General features: G+C 37.5%; 1 protein-coding gene across 1 annotated transcript; it reads left to right on the top strand.

The window, feature by feature from the left end:
* Positions 1 to 1,941: 1,941 nt before the first annotated feature.
* On the top strand, positions 1,942 to 18,004 carry CLUL1 (clusterin like 1). The gene is made up of 8 exons (XM_088527254.1): positions 1,942 to 1,998; positions 7,021 to 7,126; positions 7,978 to 8,126; positions 10,988 to 11,155; positions 13,142 to 13,586; positions 14,804 to 14,941; positions 16,403 to 16,617; positions 17,837 to 18,004. The coding sequence occupies exons 2-8, from the start codon at positions 7,024 to 7,026 to the stop codon at positions 18,002 to 18,004; spliced, it is 1,386 nt and encodes a 461-aa protein (XP_088383380.1). The 5' UTR covers positions 1,942 to 1,998; positions 7,021 to 7,023.
* The last annotated feature ends 1,444 nt before the right edge of the window (positions 18,005 to 19,448 follow it).

Here is a 19,448-nt window from a genome sequence, read left to right on the forward strand (position 1 = left end):
AATGAGGGAGCTATGCTTATTTACATCAGCTAAGGATCTGACCTGTTGTCTACTTTGCTTATATAAAAATGTGTGCACATGTGTAGTTAACCATGTAAGACTTAATAGAAGAGTAGGCCTCTAGCAACCTGTTTGTGATATAACTTATTAGAAATTTATATGTAAAAAAGTGAAATTAAAGACTATTTTTCCTAAGGACAAGCATGGAAGAACTAGAGATTCACAGGGAAAAAATTAAGATATTGACTTAATGAACGAGGTCTCTGACTGCTCCTGCAGGCAATGTGAAGTGACCATTTCAGACAGGTGGAGTTAGAAAGTTAAGTGCTAACTCTTATGGTTTCAATTACTTTCTGAAGTTTTCTATATATCTCTGTGAACCAGATGGGGAGCCTATTCCTGTCTATAAGGTGCCCATAATACACAATGAAAGCACTTCTTAGCATACAATAGTCCCCCAATATTCCAGATTTTTGTCACTAGTCAAGAGTAAAACATTTTTTCATAAAATCATCTAGTAGTATTTTTTATAATTATATATATTTTACATAACAGACCCAATTCTTAAAGTAAATAAAACTCCACATGAATAAGCAGTTACAGTTTAGCCCCTCAATTTCCAGACTGAGCAGAAATGAAGTTTTTATTCTACACCCTCAAGTCTTATCAAGGTTTTGAATCTTAAGGTAGAGATGCAAAACAGTCTTAATTTGCTCAGGAGGCAGCTTGTTATCCAGAAGTTCAGTAAAGGCAGGCTTCTGCTGTAAGGAGAGCATCTAATCATGAAGAGTCCAGCAGGCTTGATGTAAGCGCTGGATCAGACAAGCAAAGTCATAAATATATTCATACCACTGAAAAACACAGTGAGGCATCTTTAATCTAGCATTTTTGTGAGAAAATAAGTGTCTTCTATGCAAATGGATAAATAGGAGCCTACCCTGAATATCCCTCCAGAAGGTATAAATGTATAGATTTCTTAAGCTAGAGATAACATATTTTCCATTGTGTTTATTAACCACAGTGAGCCTGTCCTCCAAGATTTTTGTTTACATCCTTTATCTGAAGGAAGCAAAACAAAAATATCTGCATCGGGAATCCCTACTAGCCATTGAACAGAAATTACAGAATTGTCTGATCCTACGCAGTATACCAGTTTGTGTAGCTAAACCAAAACCTAAATGAAAATCTAGCAAAATTTTGATGTGCTAGAGTCTAATCTTGAAGTAAATTATTATGTTATGCTGTGGTCTGAAGGAGTTGTCCTTCCTGTTCTATGACTAACATTTGGATTTGAGTTTTCTGAAAGATAATGATTCAGACATGGTACCTACCATCTTGGCGGATTGTGCCAGGAAATGGTAGACAAGATTCTCTGCAGACTGAAGTAATTTATAATTTTTGTCCTTCAAGTGTGTATGGTCCTCAGAATCTGCCAGCTTCCATGCATGTTAGAAGCTGCATATATCCATATTTGCAGAATATATGAATCCTGTTTTGGCTGAAACTGTGTGTAATATCAGAGGGATTAATCTATCCCAGATTTAGATATCTGCAGGGTAGACACATGCCCACTTTTATGCCCACTTTCTAGGTGGGGGAGAAAAACAGGGCCTTCCAAAGCACAAGTATCTACCTGGGGAGTTTAAGTGCATAGTGGGTCAGTTGAATTGCAGCCTAGACTATAGCTCGCCATTGGCTACTAAGAAAATCATAATCAGGTGAACACATCATGTGCAGTTAAATCTGGATTCATATATCCCATCTTTGCATTTGCATTCTTGTTTTGGGGCTTAGTATTTCTTAATGCTTAGAATTGTATTAAGCAACTTGAAGTTCATGGTGCTCTCCTGATTTTTCCAGAATGGCTTTACACCGGAACAGAAGAAAACAGGACAGTGAAAAGATTTCAAGCCTTTTGTGGTTGTTCAGTTCTGCCATTTGTGCATCTTCGTGGACTTCCTACAATGTTGTTTGCATGACATAGCTATCTGCTGATAAGTGACACAGAAGTGTATTTCATACACTTCCAACTGGAGAGACTGCTGTCATCAATATCTGCTCTGGCGCTTTAGTGCTTTGTGGTCTTTCATATCTTTCCTTCATTTCCCTTCCTTCCTTTGCCGTCTCCTTTATAGTTCCCATTTGCTCCTTACTCTTTTTTTTTTTATTCTCCTCCCATTTGTCAGGTCCCTGTAACTAATGTTGTTTTTTCACAGCACTCTAAAAGCTTTGAACGCTGAGGCAGATGCACTGTGCAGTGTACTAGTTATATAAAAAGACAGCTGTAAAAACATATGTGATGGCAATTAAGCAAGAACTTTTAGAAGCATGAAGTCATTAATTCTAATTGCAGTAATGGTCTTCTCAGAAGAATTCCTAGTATTTGAAATAGCGAAAAGTCAGCTTCAGGCAGCTTCCTGAGATAATTCCATTTCTGTGCTACCACAAGCAAGGGGGACCATATTGAGGAAGTTTTATCTTCAGACATCCCTCTTTGAGCTTTCTAACCCTCAGGCACTAGAACAGGTTCCACTTTAAATTTTGCAGATGCCAGAGGCTAAGTTTCCAGTCAGAGGATTATTCCCTCTCCCTTCCAAAGCAGTTTCCAATTTCCTTATTGAATATGATCAAGACCCTATCTTGAATGTCTTCGATTACTTTTCAAGAAAACAGCAGGCAAGGGTAGTTAGCAGAGTCTTCTAGAATTTTTAAGCACCTTAGAGACTATTCACTAATATTCAGTCATCTTAATTTCATTGCACTCCAGAGTTGTTTCAAATAAGCAAGCCCTCTTTAGCTAGCTGATCTAGACGTGAATGATGAAAATGTGTTAAGCAAACCAGATGAAAACACATAAGGAGCCCTGTTCCTTTCAGTGTCAGACTGAAAGCTGATATATAACATATCTGTATGCAATGAAACCTTTTTGTTTTAATGTTCCTAGGGAAGCTTGAAACTAAATCCTTGCAAAACATCTGGCTGAGAACTTCAGCGTTTTAATATTAAATGCTTCCTGAAATCTGTTTGTGTAACTGTACCATGCAGATTTGCTTCATATCTTTATAATAAATTGATTCTAACTCATTTTGTTATCCTTGCACTGACTTTGATATCTCCTGCTGATAACATAACATCAGTAATAGTGCTACTCCAAGTTCAATAGTTAGCTGATATCCCAGGCACGAATTCTGACTAGTTTTCGTTTCAGCTTCGTATTGTTCTGCCTTCAAACTCTGAAGTTTTAATTCTCTGCTCTCTAAAATTATTTCAACATCTTTATAGATTTGCTTTCCCAAATACGGTGTGCAGGATTTTGATACCACTTACAGGAAAAATGGGTCCCTTCTTTCTTGTAAAAGCTTTGGACGAGACATTAAGAAATCTTGCTTACCTTAGTGAGTAACAGATGTCACTTTACTGCTGGGACTGATATTTAAAAGGGCACTCAGGGAAAAAAGTTCAGCAGAGAAGTGGAAGATGTTTTCCACACCAAACAGTCTTCCTGAGTGTCCACGCATGAGACACTCATGCATAGGACAAGCAAAAGGAAATCAGAAATGGTTCCTATATTTTAAAGCACACTAGGCCTTGTGAAGGTGGTTTGCCTAACCTTAACCCTCTAGCTCAATAGTTTCAAACAAAGGCACACTAAATATCAGCGTGATGCTGTAAGCTGGGCACACTGGTTGCATGCCTTCAGCTGGTTTCATGTTTATGTGGAGCGCAGCGCAGACAACCCTGGCCGGGCACTGCCTGGCCTGCCTCCAGACTGTATAACTGTATCGCCTTGGCACTGAGCTGTGGGGCTCGTGAACTTTGGTTTGGTGTCATGCTGACACAGCTGTGCTACTTCTGAGAGCTCAGCTGCTATCTTTGAAGGCTGCTGCACAGCAATCTGTGAATGGACCAGCCCAATTACAATTATTTTTCTCTCTTTCACATGATATGTAGCTTAGGCTAACTACAGCTTACCATGCCTAAGCAGCTCCTTAGTCATATGACTTCCAGCATGATTCAGAGCATCTTTGAGGCTTGCCTCTGTGGACTAAAGAGGGAGCCTTGGTTCCGAACTTCTGCTATCAGAGACAGAGAGAATGCAACCTGAAGGAAGGCTCCAATAGCCTCGGAAATAAAGAGAAAGTAGAAGCCATGTAAGAGTTTTCCCTCAAGAGGAACATAACTTCAATTCCTATTGCCTTACGAACCAAACTCGCTGTTAGCAAAGTTTTGTGCATGCTTAGGGTTAGCCATAAACCTCCACACAATAAGCCACCCCTAGGATTTCATTTTAAATGAAAGCAGAGAAACTAATTATATGCTTACAAATAAAGCTAATTACAATTCCGTAGAACTGGGGACTATTTCATAAAGTAGTAAGAAACTTAATGTCAATATATAGCACTGTGTTACTCATAGAGTCTGTAAATATGTATAGGTATTTTTGACCTCACTCATTATATGACTATCCTGTCTCAGATAGAAATGTGAAAATACATGGTAGGAAACAACTCTTTCAAACAGCAAATAATTATATAAACATATAGCTAGGAAAAAAAATAAAAAACACACCCTACAGCTGATATATAACACAGGAAATTCCATTTCAACATATTTCTCGATTCTTAATCCTGCCAGGTGGAATGGATCAACAAAAAAAAGAAGTTGCAGTACAAAAAAACATTATATACTTGGGGAGGTCATCCAATGGGACGGCAGGAAACTCCACAGACCATCTACAACTCCCATCATTAAAGTTCAGTTAGGTTAAAAGCTTAATGTGTATCTGAATCACTACAATTATTTCAGTCTAAATTTATCAATATCTTGCCAAAAGTCTATTTTACAGAAACTATTTTTAAACTGCTTCCACATTTTTTCCCAATATATATGCAGTGAAGTTTTTGTTAGGATTTGTTACACATATAGGCTAATCATACGCATTTCAGAAGTGTCTGTTCCAGATTCTCTTCTTTTGTACAAATATACTTTCCATTTACTCTTTATCTTGAGCCAAGCATAAGGCCTGAACAGCATCATCAAGAGAGATTTACCCTTTTATTTCAGCCCAAGGCCCAGAGTTGCTTAACAGATAGGTCTGTTATGGCTACTCCTGGCTAATATCTGTGAGGGCTCTTTTCTTGGTATTCTCACAAAAAAAGAACTTGAAGGGTTCTCTGTAGTAATTAAATTGGTCAAGAAGCTGGCAAAATTTCAGCAAACCTGCAATTCAAACCAAAAAACATATTCCCCCTAAACCTCATCATTTTCAGAAAGAGTCAAACTATCTTAATTTGTATCTGTCAAAGTGTATTTTCAAAGGATTTGAGGACTTGTAATTACCAGTTTCAAACTCTACTTAATATTTTAAAACTAATATTACATAGCAGGAGCTACAGACATCCTCTGTTTGACCTCAAGAGAGTATTATTGCTGAACATCTCAAGATAGGATATGACATAATAACAATACTGTGTGTATTTTACATCAGCCATCTGTTACTATTTAAATATTTCACTTCATAACATGTAAAAATTCATGCAGGTTCCTATTCCAGACATATTGCATGCATACACATGGATTAACTGAAGAGAATCGTTAACAATCACTAAAAGTTCAATAATGTTCAGAGTACCAAAATTTCCTTATCTCATTTCAGACTCTGTTCAGATGCAGGCCTGTATCTGGATTCAAATCTTTTGACTTCTGTAACTTCAGAGGTATGAGAAGATGGTGGTTATGTAATTCAGTGGTTTTTATAGCAAATTAAAATTACACTGAAGAGATTAAATGTTGAAAGCTAATTTTAGCCAAACTAATTGTAATAATTTCCCTAAGAAATGAGCTACAGATGTCTCCCAAGGTAAAAATCAAGACTGATTGAAGAGCTATTATGAAAAGAAAAAAATTGAGTACAGAAAAAAAATCCACATTACATTCTATTATGCAATCATGTCCAACGCTCCCCCTAGTGGTTTTGTTTATAGGGATGAGCATGAAGTCCCAAACACTCAGAAATCCTCTAGCCTAATGACAAAATGTCCCGTTAATAGGATTAAGTACCTTGTCATCAGATAAGTAGAACATGGTAAAATCCCTGGCACTTATAGCAATTAGATCAGAACGCAGTCAGATTCCTTCCCGACGCTGGGAGCAATTTTACAGAGGAGGTGTTCAGTATTAATGGTAAATATATTGTGTTTTTTTTTTTTTTTTTTACTTTTCATTGGTAATTTGCTTGCATTTCTTTACAGAGTTAATCGATGCTTTGCTATACATGTAAGAAGTACAGTGTGCAAGTAAATCTAGAAGTAAATCATGTTTATAAATAAATCTAGGCTCTTAATTAGTATGTACATATGCAACTGATAACTGTGTTTTCAGGAGGGGTTTACTGGCTAGGAATGTAAATACTGTGTTCACTTAATCAGATGAGAACTATAAAGTGTAAGTGTGTGATTTTAAAAATACTAACATCTCTCATCTAACTGCTTGTGAGAGGGAAATAAAGCAACCAGCATTTATTTCCATTATTTTGTAAGAATTTCTTACAATTGTTGATGTGTTTATTTATAAAGATGATTTATTTTGGAAAGAAATAATGTTCTAGGAATTTTCTTTGGTAAATTTGACAATGATGTCTAGTACATGTAAATTTATATCATGAGCTAACATAAAAAAGTGAAAGTTACTTAGTATGAAATTAGCATTTATGTGCATTTCACAATGTAGAAAAGAGGTAAAATAAGCTCCCAGATTTACAGATATATATCCTGATTCTATTATACCACTGTGTAACTCAACGAAATTGGCTAGTCAGTCTGAACTGATATGTTATAAATGATCTCAGACTATTTTTCCATGTGTTTTCACTAACAGTAGCGTTTAGGTGCATATTTTAGATCATAGAAACCATAATAAAAGCTGAAAGCACTGACACTTGTATTATGCTTAGTAACTATTACATCTAGGCATTTGAAATCCATCATGAAAATGTTGGCACTTAACTGTATCAACAGAGAGAACATGAAGTACTGTTGGTTATTCATAATATACGTGATATGGCTGAATGGTCATCAGTGTGCACCGACAAAGCAGGAGGAAATGAATCTCCGGGAAAACCTGAAGGGTACGTTTGCTTTTCCTGTCGGCGCTGTGCTGGGAGCATCTGGGCCCGGGTCTGCACTGGGGCTTGCAGCTGTGCAGTGAGTTACACACAGGTGCCTCGTTGGAGTCAGGGGGATCCACCGGCATTTGTGAGCCTTGGAAACCATGGCCAATTCCCACTGAAGCAAAGCATCCATACACACAGCAGGGAGATAAGAAAAAACAAGAAAAGGAACTCAAAGATAAGCAAAGATAATAGATAAGCCTCCCTCTACAAAAAAAAAAAAAAAAAAGTATTTACAGAATTTTCATATCCTAGTCAGTCCTTCACAGATTGCAGAGTACGGACTGAAAATGGAATGTCATCCAATAGATTTTGACTTATTTAACTCATTTTAATAACTTTTACAAATGCTTTTTTAATATAATTGTATGCTTAGCTGGAAAGGTGGTCATTATAAATAACTGAAGTAAGACTTCAGAAGACATGCCAGTAGGGAACTGAAAAGTAACCCCTGGAGATATCGAGATCCAGATAGATGAGGTCCTAAGCAACCTGCTCTAGTTGACTATGCATGGTGCAGGGGGGTTGGACAAAACAATATGCAGGGGCCCCTTGCAGCTTCAACAGTTCTGAGATCCTGTAATGTGAAGTCGGGCAGTTGAGGGTTAGTATGCACAACTGATCAGTAGCAAAGCTCTGGAACAGATTGTTATGTGATATAAATTGTCTTGGCTCCATGTTACAGCATTCACTATCTCGAAATTTTGCTCTGTACCTCAGCTGCTTCACTTTCCTTTGTCATCAGAACATAACAACTTGTGCCAGTTTCAAAATGTGATTAAGTCACTTTGTAACTTGGCTTTTTTCAGTTTTATCTGAAGTTGGAGAGAAATATGTGGACGAAGAGGTAAAGAAAGCTTTGACTGGTATTAAGCAGATGAAAATAATGATGGAAAGAAATGAAGATAAACATGTAGATCTGATGAAAACCTTGAAGAAGAGCAGTGAAGAAAAAAAGGTAACATCTGATTTTCTTTAAGTTGTGACTATTTTTAATCAAAAATTAAACACTATGGCACTTAGGCCAATAAGCAATCCAGAGGAGAACTCTTAAGAGTCTTCTCTTTTCTGCAGTAACGTAAAATATATTGTATACATACTCTGAACAGCATATATCTCTTTATGTGATCCTAGCAAAGCCAGGAGTAACATGAAATCTTTGTTTGCTTCTTCCCTTTCCTGTAACTAGCATAGAAACCTCCTGCCACAGCTATGCACCTTCTCAGTCTCTGTGTCCTAGAAGTGGAGCCCAACAGACATCCTATCTAAGCCTATCATAAATCTGCATGTTGACATTTAGGAAATTTATATTTATATTTTATATTTATGAGTTTATACTGTCACTTTCTTAAAAAGAGCATTCACTTCCAAATAACTTGGCCTACTGAGGCACTGAACAACAGCACTGCTTATCTCACTGTCACCCTTTCCTAATTGCACATGGCCCTTTCAAAAGCTAGAGATGAACAGTTTCCATCCTTGCTCAGAAACATAACCTTCTAACCAAGACATGTACTGCCAATTTCCCCTGTGGTCACATGTCTAAACTATCTAAAAAATGCAACTAGAAGATAAGCACTTAACAAAACACTCTGGGTTACCCTGGGTTAACATTTACCGTCCCTCAACTCCTTCACACTGTGAGGTAGAACAGGTTGTCTGACACCATTGACCATGATCTGAGCTTTCTCATTTTATCCTGCAACTGCAAAGTAACCAGGAAGATGGTGACCATGTCCATGATAAGGAAGTTCTATAGTAAAAGGAGCCATTAAATCCTTAATGTGGGTTCAAGCCTTGCTCTGGAGAGAGAATTTCAGCTTGTAGCGTCCCCATCCAGAGCTGCTATGACAGCTCTATGCTGAATGAGGCATCCCATTTTACTAATTTCTTGCTTGCTTTGATGAATTCAGACTCAGGGAACTGCAAGTAACTACCCAAAACATTTAGTGCAGAAGATCCAGTAGCTCAGCTCCACCTGCCCTTACGAAGCACAGGCCACAGGACACTTCCCAGATTGCTTTACAGGCTTCAGATCTTCCAAAGAACAAGATCAAACCCCACAAATTATCATGGACTGCAGAGTACAGGTGATCAAGGGAATTGCTTTTATCCTATTCATAATACCAAGGCTTAATACAATGTGATCCAATGATCCTGAGTAGACACAGAATATACTTTAAAAAAAGAAAAAAGAAAAAAAGATCCTAACTATTACTTTCAATTAACTTGATGGAAAACTCCACCTTCAGCCCACATCTTTAGGCTATATGCATTAACAAAATAATAATATATCTGACAGCTTTCTCACATCTTTACTTCCCTGTTGTTAGTTCTTGACTGGATGTCAGCGCAGAGAGTCCAGCGCAGGGCCACAAGGATGATCAGGGGCCTGGAACATCTGCCCTATGAGGAGAGGCTGAGGGAGCTGGGCCTGTTCAGCCTGGAGAAGAGAAGGCTGAGAGGGGAGCTAATCAGTGTATATAAATACCTCAAGGGAGGGAGTGCAGAGGACGGGGATGGTCTCTTTTCAGTGGTGGCCACTGATAGGACTAGAGGAAATGGCCGGAAACTGAAACATCAAAAATTCCATAGGAACTTAAGGAAAAATTTCTTAACAGTGAGGGTGACAGAGCACTGGAACAGGCTGCCCAGAGAGGTTGTAGAGTCTCCTTCTCTGGAGATCTTCAAAACCCGCTTGGACGCAGTCCTGTGCCACGTGCTCTAGGTGTCCCTGCGTATGTAGGGGGGTTGGACTAGATGATCTCTAGAGGTCCCTTCCAACCCTAAGCATTCTATGATTCTATGATTCTATGATTCTATGATTTTATTTACATATAACTTACTCCCTACCACTACAGTTAATAAAGCACTGAATAAATATATTTAGAAAAAGCAAAAAAAAAATTAAACCTGGTCTGTGAATACCAGAATTACTAATGCCACTAAGCACACACTGACAGTGTTTTTCTGTATGCCTATTCTCCATTGAAATGAAATGATGACAGAAAGGAACAAAACAAACTAATTAACAAGTTTCTGTCATCCTTACAAATATTGGAAACTTAAAAGTATTAAAACATGCCCTGGTACTTGCAAAAGAAGCTCATGAAGGCCAATTTACTTCAATGTGAAGAGCTTTTCTGTCTTTACATTCTCAGGTTTACTCTACTGCCCCTTCTAATCACGGCTTGGCTTTGTGCCATACCCAGTAAAGAACAACCCAGTAATTAGAGGAAGCTTTGTAAAATGCCTCCATGGCCTCCATGCCATTCAGAGTGGAATTAGCTCACAGGTCCACACCACTGGGAAGAAAACTCTTCACTATGGTCTTCTATGGTCCAAAGCAAGGGAAAATTTTGCATGTTTCTGAGAAAGAATTTGTATATGGTGAAGACTTAGTCTCATGAAATATTGGCTCACTTGAAAACTGGAAAAAAACAGCAAAAAGGGGGTATTAATGGAACATATGAATACTGCAGACATGATATATGGAAAAAGATCAGAGTTGTGCACGTGACCTCGGAGAAACTAAATGTTTCTTGCACAGAAAGTATGCTATAGGGATCTGCTTGCTTTTTAAGGATATTGTCTCTGAGAAAGACATTAGAAAATCTATATGAAAAGTAATCTTTCAATTTTCAGTTCCCTCCATATGTGATTGCAGCTAAGGAAATAGCCTGCCCATGGTTATGGATTAAAACAAACAAACAAAAAACAAAAAAAGGAACTATAAGTAGCCAAAATGGGTGATCAACACTGGGATAAGTATTTACGATACGAACCTGAAAATGTCTTAAACATTTTTTTCTTATTTAGGAAGCTCTGCGACTTATGGATGAGGTAAAGGAAAGATTAGAAGAAGAGGAAAAACAATGTCAAATATCCTTGAAAAATGTATGGGATGAATGCAAATCCTGTTTAGAAAGCACGTGTATGAGATTTTATACAACTTGCAGACGTGGTATATCAACATTTAAAAGAAAGGTAGGGAAAAATTTTGTTTTTGGAAATACTCTGGAATTCATCTAGCAATTTTACAGAGAGCGCATCTGATTTTCTCAATAACTGGCTCCACCATTTAAATGATGTTATCAAAATGAATTTGATTTAGTGGTCTGGAAATGTGAAGTTATATGGAATTGATTACACTTGACTTCATTCACTGAATGCTGAGCTAGAATCAATTCTGTTGCACCCTGGTGTGACTTCTTGGAAACTGAGTATTCCCCTGACTCCAGTGGAGCCTCTGCAGATATACAATGATGTATCTAACCATATGACTTGCATTAAGATGCCCAATAACTGTTTATAAAAAATACAGATTCCTTATATTCTTTCTGAAAATGACAGTTATAATTGTAGATATAGTTAGCAAAATTGCATGAAAAACACCCACAATATACCCCATACATATAAAGCACCATACATATAAAACATCAGTCTTTCCTGTACTTATTTTGTGTCTACTCTTTAAACAAACAAAAAGCTTTAACTTGTTTTATTGTTGTTAACAGAGAAAACAGTTAGTAAAGGAGATGCCCCTTATATGCTTTATTGGGTTGTGCATTTTTACTAGAAGTTTTAACAAAATTGTCATTGCATTTTGAGGTAGGGCATATGCAGCTTATCTACAGATCCTGCATAATTACTCTTACTGAAATTTTACCCCAACTGCCTAGCTTTCACATCCTCAGGTGAGTTTACAGTACTACTCTTTACTGTTTCTTGGCTTAAATAGGCAAGAATGTCATTGGCACTGAAAAATAAGAACTCAGAGGTATATTTCATAAATGAGAAGCCTTGTAATAAAGGTGCTTAATATTTATCCATATTCCTAAAATTACCCAAATAAAAGCATGGAATGTATTAAATTTACACCCATTGGTGATACTTTGAATTTTTTAGATAGCTTTCAAGGATTCCTCAGAAGTATCTCTTGGATTTTCAGAGGCCTGTGAATGGCAGGTTGAAATCACTGCAGTAATGCATATATATTGCCCTGCCTCTGACCCTCTTAATAATTTCACCAATGAACTCAACAGTTTAATTGAAGCACTCACTTTTTCAGTTTGAAGAGAGAAATGTGTTTGGATGTAAATTGTTTAAAAAAAAGAAAGGGGGGAAGAAAAAAGAGGACCAAGAGAACAGCTATGGCTGATGACACAGAGGCATCAAGGCAAGGCTGACATAAGCTGTTCCTGCAGGGTAGCTTCATAGTCTACTTTCTCCTTAGTTCTGCCAAAACTATCTGTTAATGTGGGTGCTGCACTGTGGATCCGCTCATGTACACGATCTGATTTTTTTATTATTATTTTTGTAAATACACATCCATGCTTATGTATTTGGCAGCGTGTTTCTTAATGCTTCGTAAGGAGGGTGGCTCGGTGAAGTGCTGTGTGTGCCCAGGTGTAGGCAGCTTCCTGAAGCACGAAGCGGACCTAAGGAGAGAGAACTCCCCATACCAGAATTGTCACTAAAGCTCTTGCGTCATCAAACCACGGACTCTGAGCTGCTGTTTTGCTGATTTTAATTGGTTTCAGTTTGCACAAGAATTGGAGCGCTTGGCCACTGGTGCGAGGGGCTGGGGTGTTTACAGACCGGAGCGAGAACAATTGCCCTCTGTTCTCCGCATTGCCACATAATTACCGCAGAAATGTTTCCAAGATAAAGTCCAAGTTGTTGGTTGGATAGAGCCCCCATGCCAATACTAACTCTGAGGCTCAACAGATTAAAGGCCAGCTGGCAACTCTTTTACTCCAGATATGCTTTGGAGCTAAAGATTTAGATCAAATGTACTTCCACTCTAGTGTCTTAAGTTACTTTAGAGAATATGCTGTGATTTGTACTTTGAGTATTGAAAGTGCATTACTTATATATGCATTTGAAAAAAAAATATTTAGAGGCATTTCCCTGAGAGATGAAAAACTAGTAAATTTTCTGGCAGCTGATCTATCTCTTTCTTATACATAGGTTGAAGATTTTTTGAAGAAAATACCTACACTCATGTTTACGTTTCATGAAGATAAAGGAAAAGATATACAGTTTAATGAAAAGCCTGAGAAAGAGGATACTCAGCTAGTAAAAATGGAAGGTTTATTTAGCCAGCTGTTATCGGACATGGGCTCAATATTTGACAGAAGTTTTCTTTTTTTCAAGCAGATGCAAAAAGAATTTGACCAGTCTTTCCAAACATATTTCATGTCTGACCTGGACTTAAATGAGTCCCCCAGCATACCTGCTTTCCCTGAGGATGCTAACAGAAATGTTGGCTTGCAGAAAGACTGGGGCATACCTGGATTCCTGCAGGTAGTTTTTGATTTCAGTAAGACTGTGTTTGAAGGCGTCAGCGAGGTGATTACTGAAGTGTTTGATGGATACACAGATAACAGAAGAGATTTGCCAGAGCAAGCCAAAGGCAAGTGTGTTGGAAAACATGAAAAAAACCCTCACTGTCAATGATAGATACTTTACAGGATTGCTAAACTATGGTTAATGACTTGGTTTGTGGTGTATAAGATACGCTGTGGGATCTCTGGAGGTTTCTCAGTTCAACAGGCATGGGTCAAGCATAAATTTATTAGTTAAATTAAAAGGTAGGAATCTCTTAGGAATCCTAGAAATACTGCACGGAGACTTACTGTCCTACACAGTTTGATTCTCACAATTCCCAGTGCTGTTTTAGGAGTTCCTACGAAGCTCTTGCATTCATGACAGATGTAAGTTTTCATAAGGCTGACTGACATATCTGATGTCAGCATTTGTCAGGAAGACATTCATCTTATCATGCTGGCACACCTCACATTTGAAAAGAAATAGGGTAATTCTGTGAGATGTCAAGGCATATCCCTGTCCTTGCCAAAAGACATTCAGCTCTGCCAGACAGCTGCAAGCCCTATCTAAGCCACTGCAGCAAAGTCATGTATCAATCAAACACAAACCAGTCATTAGATTTTTCAATAGCCAGACAAATCCTGGGTATATCATTGGCTTCAGAGGATAACTCTCAATGGATCTAAGAAATACTTACTTCTTGGCCAGCTTTTAGAATACACATAAGCTTTATCCTTCATACCTTACTAATGAAAAAAACAATCATTCAAATATATGCTGATGCCTGATATGCAATAACACTGGAGGGTAGGTGACTATAGTATATCTATATGGCAGTAGGAAACATAAAGCTAAACTATACTACTAAAGTGATTTTTAAATATTCCAGTATCATGATGCTACCTCAGAAATGTGCTGTGGTACTGTGCTCTCATCTAGCTGTTCAGGATTGAAACATCGTGATTTTTGAGGGTCAAAAAGGTCTCACTGGAGCTCATATGTTATGGAAGTAATGTGTAATAATATTAGTAATTGTTTGGTTATCAATGGGAAATACACTGGTATGGCTCTAAAGAGCCATAGGTATGAATATGTTACAGCAACATGAATTCTTTGAGGGAAAACTGGATTTTTATCTTCTCTTAATTTCTACTTTTCAACATTTGTATTATTTTGGATTTATGTCAGATGTTTTGGTTTTAGAGCAAAACAGTTATATTTTGATACAAAGGATAAGCGATGAAGAACTTAGCAAGACCTTAAGCTTAGTGTCATTCTAAAAATACTGTACCTTCATTCTAGATTCTGACAGAAGTGGTATGTTCTCAAATATTATATCTGGCCATCAAAGAACTCTGTGCAAAGAGCTCCATGAGAATTCATCAGGATGCCTACAGTTCCATGAGAGATGTCAGAAATGTCAAGATAATCTTTTGCATGGTAAACAGTTTTCACACTTATTTCCGTAATGTTTTGGCTCTCAGATTTTGATGCTCTCATTTTGCACTGTGCTGTTTCCGTATGTTGGGAATTAACTTTCAGCCGCTGAATTTTTACTGTAGTTGTGGATTCAAACACATGGTCACTCCAGATGATTTCAGTTACCTTTTCCCACTGTCTCCACACAGTGTCAGTATAACTCAGTTGTTAACATATTCCTGTAGGCCCAAAGAGGGAAGTTCTAGACTCCATAAGAAAGTGTCTGTATATTTTGTAAGAGATGCCATCCTACAGAGAATTAGGAGACATGCTAGTAATCGATCCTGCCTAATGCAGAAGTGCTGAGCAGAAAGTGAAGTGAAGCTTCAACCCCTGCACTATTCCTGCAGAAAACCAGACCTCATGTCACACAGCATTCAGCTCCTCGAAAGGAAAGCAAGGGCTCCGTAGCCTGTAATACCTACTTGTTGAACCATGACAACAAGCAGGGTTTGACTCAAGCAAAAAGGGGAGTGTTTGTCAATAGATATAAAAGCAAAGCTCTCACATGCACTCTGCATGGGCACTTGGACAAAAATCAGACTGCATCACCTAGAACTGCTCTTGGAACTCTTACTACACAGGATATCTGCTGCTTTCATTTGCTTATGTCCTCAAAGCCACAGTGTATCCTCACCAGTATGTCTCCAATGTGGCAAATGTTAATGATCCAATGACATGTTTTGAAAACGGTATCAGAACACTTCCATCCCATTAAAAATGTCTTTTTTTTTTCTATAGCTGGTATGACACAGACCAGTTTGATGTGCAGTCACCTTACTATCAACTTGACTGTATGCCTTGATAGTGTTATTTCAGAGAGAATTAAATTGAATGTATCCCTGACAATTTGACTGTGTGAATAATACAGTGTTCTCTAAACCCATATTTTGATAAAGAAAAAACAGAAATTTTCAACTCTGAATTCGCAGCAGATGTTGCTAGTCATACACTAATGGCTATTTAGATAAAGTAAAATTAAGCCTTAGTACTCAACAGCAATGCTAACAGCATACACTACAGGCTTACTTGTACCTAGATACTTGGGATAGACTGATAAAGGAGTATCAGCAATAAATAAAGTATAAGGAAACTGAGCAGCCATTAAATGTAACAATGATGAGTTCTTATTTGCATAGCAGAAAATCAATTGCCATGAGATACGACATAGATCTCAGATTACACGGTAAATCATCATAATACAGCAAATGAGATAATTAATCCATTTAGTCACTAAATCCACCAAAATGGGTCAATAAGAATTATTCTTCCTTTTTGTTAGCATTATTTAAATAAAACCAAAATTATACTCCCTTTCCAGATTTTTTTTTAAATGTAGGCTTCTGTGCTTCAGATAGAAAAGACCAAGTGCAAGACATAATACTTTCCTACAGCCACCATGCTGGTTGTCTTTCTAAACAGATTGCCCAAATGTTCCTGAGCTGCACATAAAGTTTGATGAAGCCTTTAAGCTGGTTAATCTCTCGGGTGAGCAGTATGAGCAGATTCTCCAGATGGTTCAGCGCCATACAGAAGACACGTCCTTCTTGCTGAACAAAATGAAAGAAAGATTTGGGTGGGTGTCTGAATTATCCAACATGACCATCGGACCAGAAAACATTTTCAATATAGTTAAGGTAAATGTTATCTACCAAAAGGATCTACTGCACAATGCTGTCCTTAATATGTACTTTGTAGACTGTAAATGTTTGTGTATGTGTAATTTTTGGTCTTTAGAACATAAAGTTCCTATTCAGGTTGATCTTATGTATGCTTGATAATCCCTCAATAAGATGAAACTCCAGAGATTAGGAACTATTTTACGCTAAATCCTTTTAGTCTAATGAATGTCTATAGGTTAACTTGAATCACTGTCTAACCTAACTAAATTGACAGTAGCAGGTTTAAATGGCCTTAGATTGCCTTCTCTACCTTCTCACTGTGCCAATCAGTAATATATCCTTACTAACCTCTGTACCTATATATTCTAGAACTCCAAGAAAATATATCTTATGCAGGTTATTGCAGTGGAAGCTGCATATCATAAACAGTACCTGTCAATATTTTAGTGAATACATCATGACTAACTCTGTCTCACACAAAAGAATACATCCAAAGTAATTCAAATGATTTTACTGGAGTAGGGACAACTCAGAAATCCAGTTTATTACTACTACTACAAGAACCTAATACAAAATGATTGCAAGCTACCAAAAAAACCACTGCAAAATCAGGAATACAGGAATATTTAAGCACAATTCCCAACTGAATCCAAGTAATTTGATTTGGAAAAATAGAATTGTAAAATCATAGAATGCTTAAGGTTGGAAGGGACCTCCAGAGGTCATCTAGTCCAACCCCCCTGCACATGCAGCATCACCTAGAGCACGTGGCACAGGGTGGCATCCAGGTGGGTTTTGAAGATCTCCAGAGGAGGAGACTCCACAACCTCTCTGGGCAGCCTGTTCCAGCGCTCTGTCACCCTCACAGTCATTAACTTAAACCACACAGCCTTTCTCTTGAAAATAGTGCGGAAAATCGCAATCAAGTTTTTGCTACAAGACCAGAAAGTCTTTATAAAAATAGCATGTGGTATAAATATTAACATGCAGATCTTTAATATGGTCTTGCTGCACCATGTCACCTCTTCTTACAGCCCATGATAAATTTTAGCATAAATTAAGACATATGTTGTCTTCTCAGAAGAGAATAATTTAATGAAACTAGAAAAGTTTAAAATAGTCTTCAAAATTAGTACTTTAAATACTGATGTTCTATCCGTTTTATTTATATCTACTGTGCCTACCATTTTTAATGAGGAAGAATTACATAAAGTACTAACATGTTCTCTTCCAGGTGGTACCTGGGGATCTTTCTGGTACAAATGAAACAGTGGTAGATGTCAATATTCTGACTTCACCTACTTTTACCATTAAAGTTCCTCCCAATCTGGACCCAAAGAGTGCTGAATTCATTGAATACATAGCTGGAAAAGCACTGCAACTTTATAAACAGAATTTTTAAGTGGTAAGTTGGCTATTTCTTCTTTCATAGAGAACATAATTCTTCATATGAGACATTTACATTGCAATAAATTTTAGCTGGAACAGGATTCAGCCACCGTACATTCAAGTATGTTTCTTCATAAATGACACATAGGTAATAGACAGATAAGAGTATTATGGAAAACTAAAACAAATGCTCAGCAAAATACAGACATGATAGTATTAAAAGACACTGCTTATTTAAATATGAAACTCCTGATCTTTTAGGAACATCTGGGATGAGATAATTCGATGACAAAAATTCCATGAGAAAGGAATCACCTCACAACCACAGACAAGAGCTCTGGCATTGGATATCATGTCTTTGTGTTCCTTAATCAAGTGTAGTCCAGATTTACTACATTGTGTTTTTTATTTTAGGTGATTAGGTAATGGTGTGCTTCATATTATCTTCAAGCTTGAAGGAGTACAAAGTCAAAATCAGCACTGTTACTTGAAAGAACTCAGTTTTACCATAAAATGTTCACATTTGTGCTCTGCTCAGATTAACAGTGCTCTGTTTCCAGGTTCTGTGTATTGTCAATAGGGTAGAACCAGACAGAGCAGCAGGGGAAAATAACACCTTGTGTTTTCTAACCCCCTGGAGAACCAGCAGTAAAGATGGTGTCACTCTGCTGTGGGGACTGCCAGACACTTGGGAATAAGGGGGTCCCAGAGACACATCTCAAGTGGCTCCAGGTTCTCGGAAGGGGCCAAAGCAGTAACAGGCATGAGACATAAAGGCAAATCCCGGCAGTGTCCCACTCATCTTCTGAGCAGTCATTGGATTTGGCGAAAAACTCCTCTTTAGGTCATGACATCTTACCTCAGCAAATAAAGCAGACAAGTATAACCCAAATGCACACAAAAGTCTCAGAGGGCATGTAAAACAGATTCAATATTAACAAAATAAATTAGTAAAAGAAAATTTCAATAGTTTTTAATTGACTGTCTTTAATTCTGTGAGGTCAGACTCATGATCTTTGAATAGATGAGAGAAATATCTCCAACAAGAGAGGACCATAGAATACAGGCCTCACCGTGAACTTTGATTAAGTTTATACTGGTGAAATTACATCTATATTAAACGGTACAAGTATTTTTTGTATATAAAACGCTCAGCACAATCTCTAGAGTTTTCCTTCAAAATTATTTGTAATCCATACACAGTTTTGAGCAATATATACTCTTTTGATTCACATAAGATTAACCTTCAAGGCCTAATGAAAACACTAGTCATCCCTTTAGTCTGATTATGATTTTTAGACAGAATCTTTGACTCTCCTTTGCAGTCAACCATCTGTGTAGCCATCTTACACCAGAGAAAAGTAAATTGCATTACTTTGCAAATGACAATACGATTATATGTTCAGTTTGCACGTGGCTTGGGGTATATGAATGTACAATGACAGTAGTAAGTAAAA

The sequence above is a fragment of the Tinamus guttatus genome, unplaced genomic scaffold (genome assembly GCF_059628265.1).
Source record: "Tinamus guttatus ecotype Peru unplaced genomic scaffold, ASM5962826v1 Tinamus_guttatus_pri_ptg000271l, whole genome shotgun sequence".
Lineage (NCBI taxonomy): Eukaryota > Metazoa > Chordata > Aves > Tinamiformes > Tinamidae > Tinamus > Tinamus guttatus.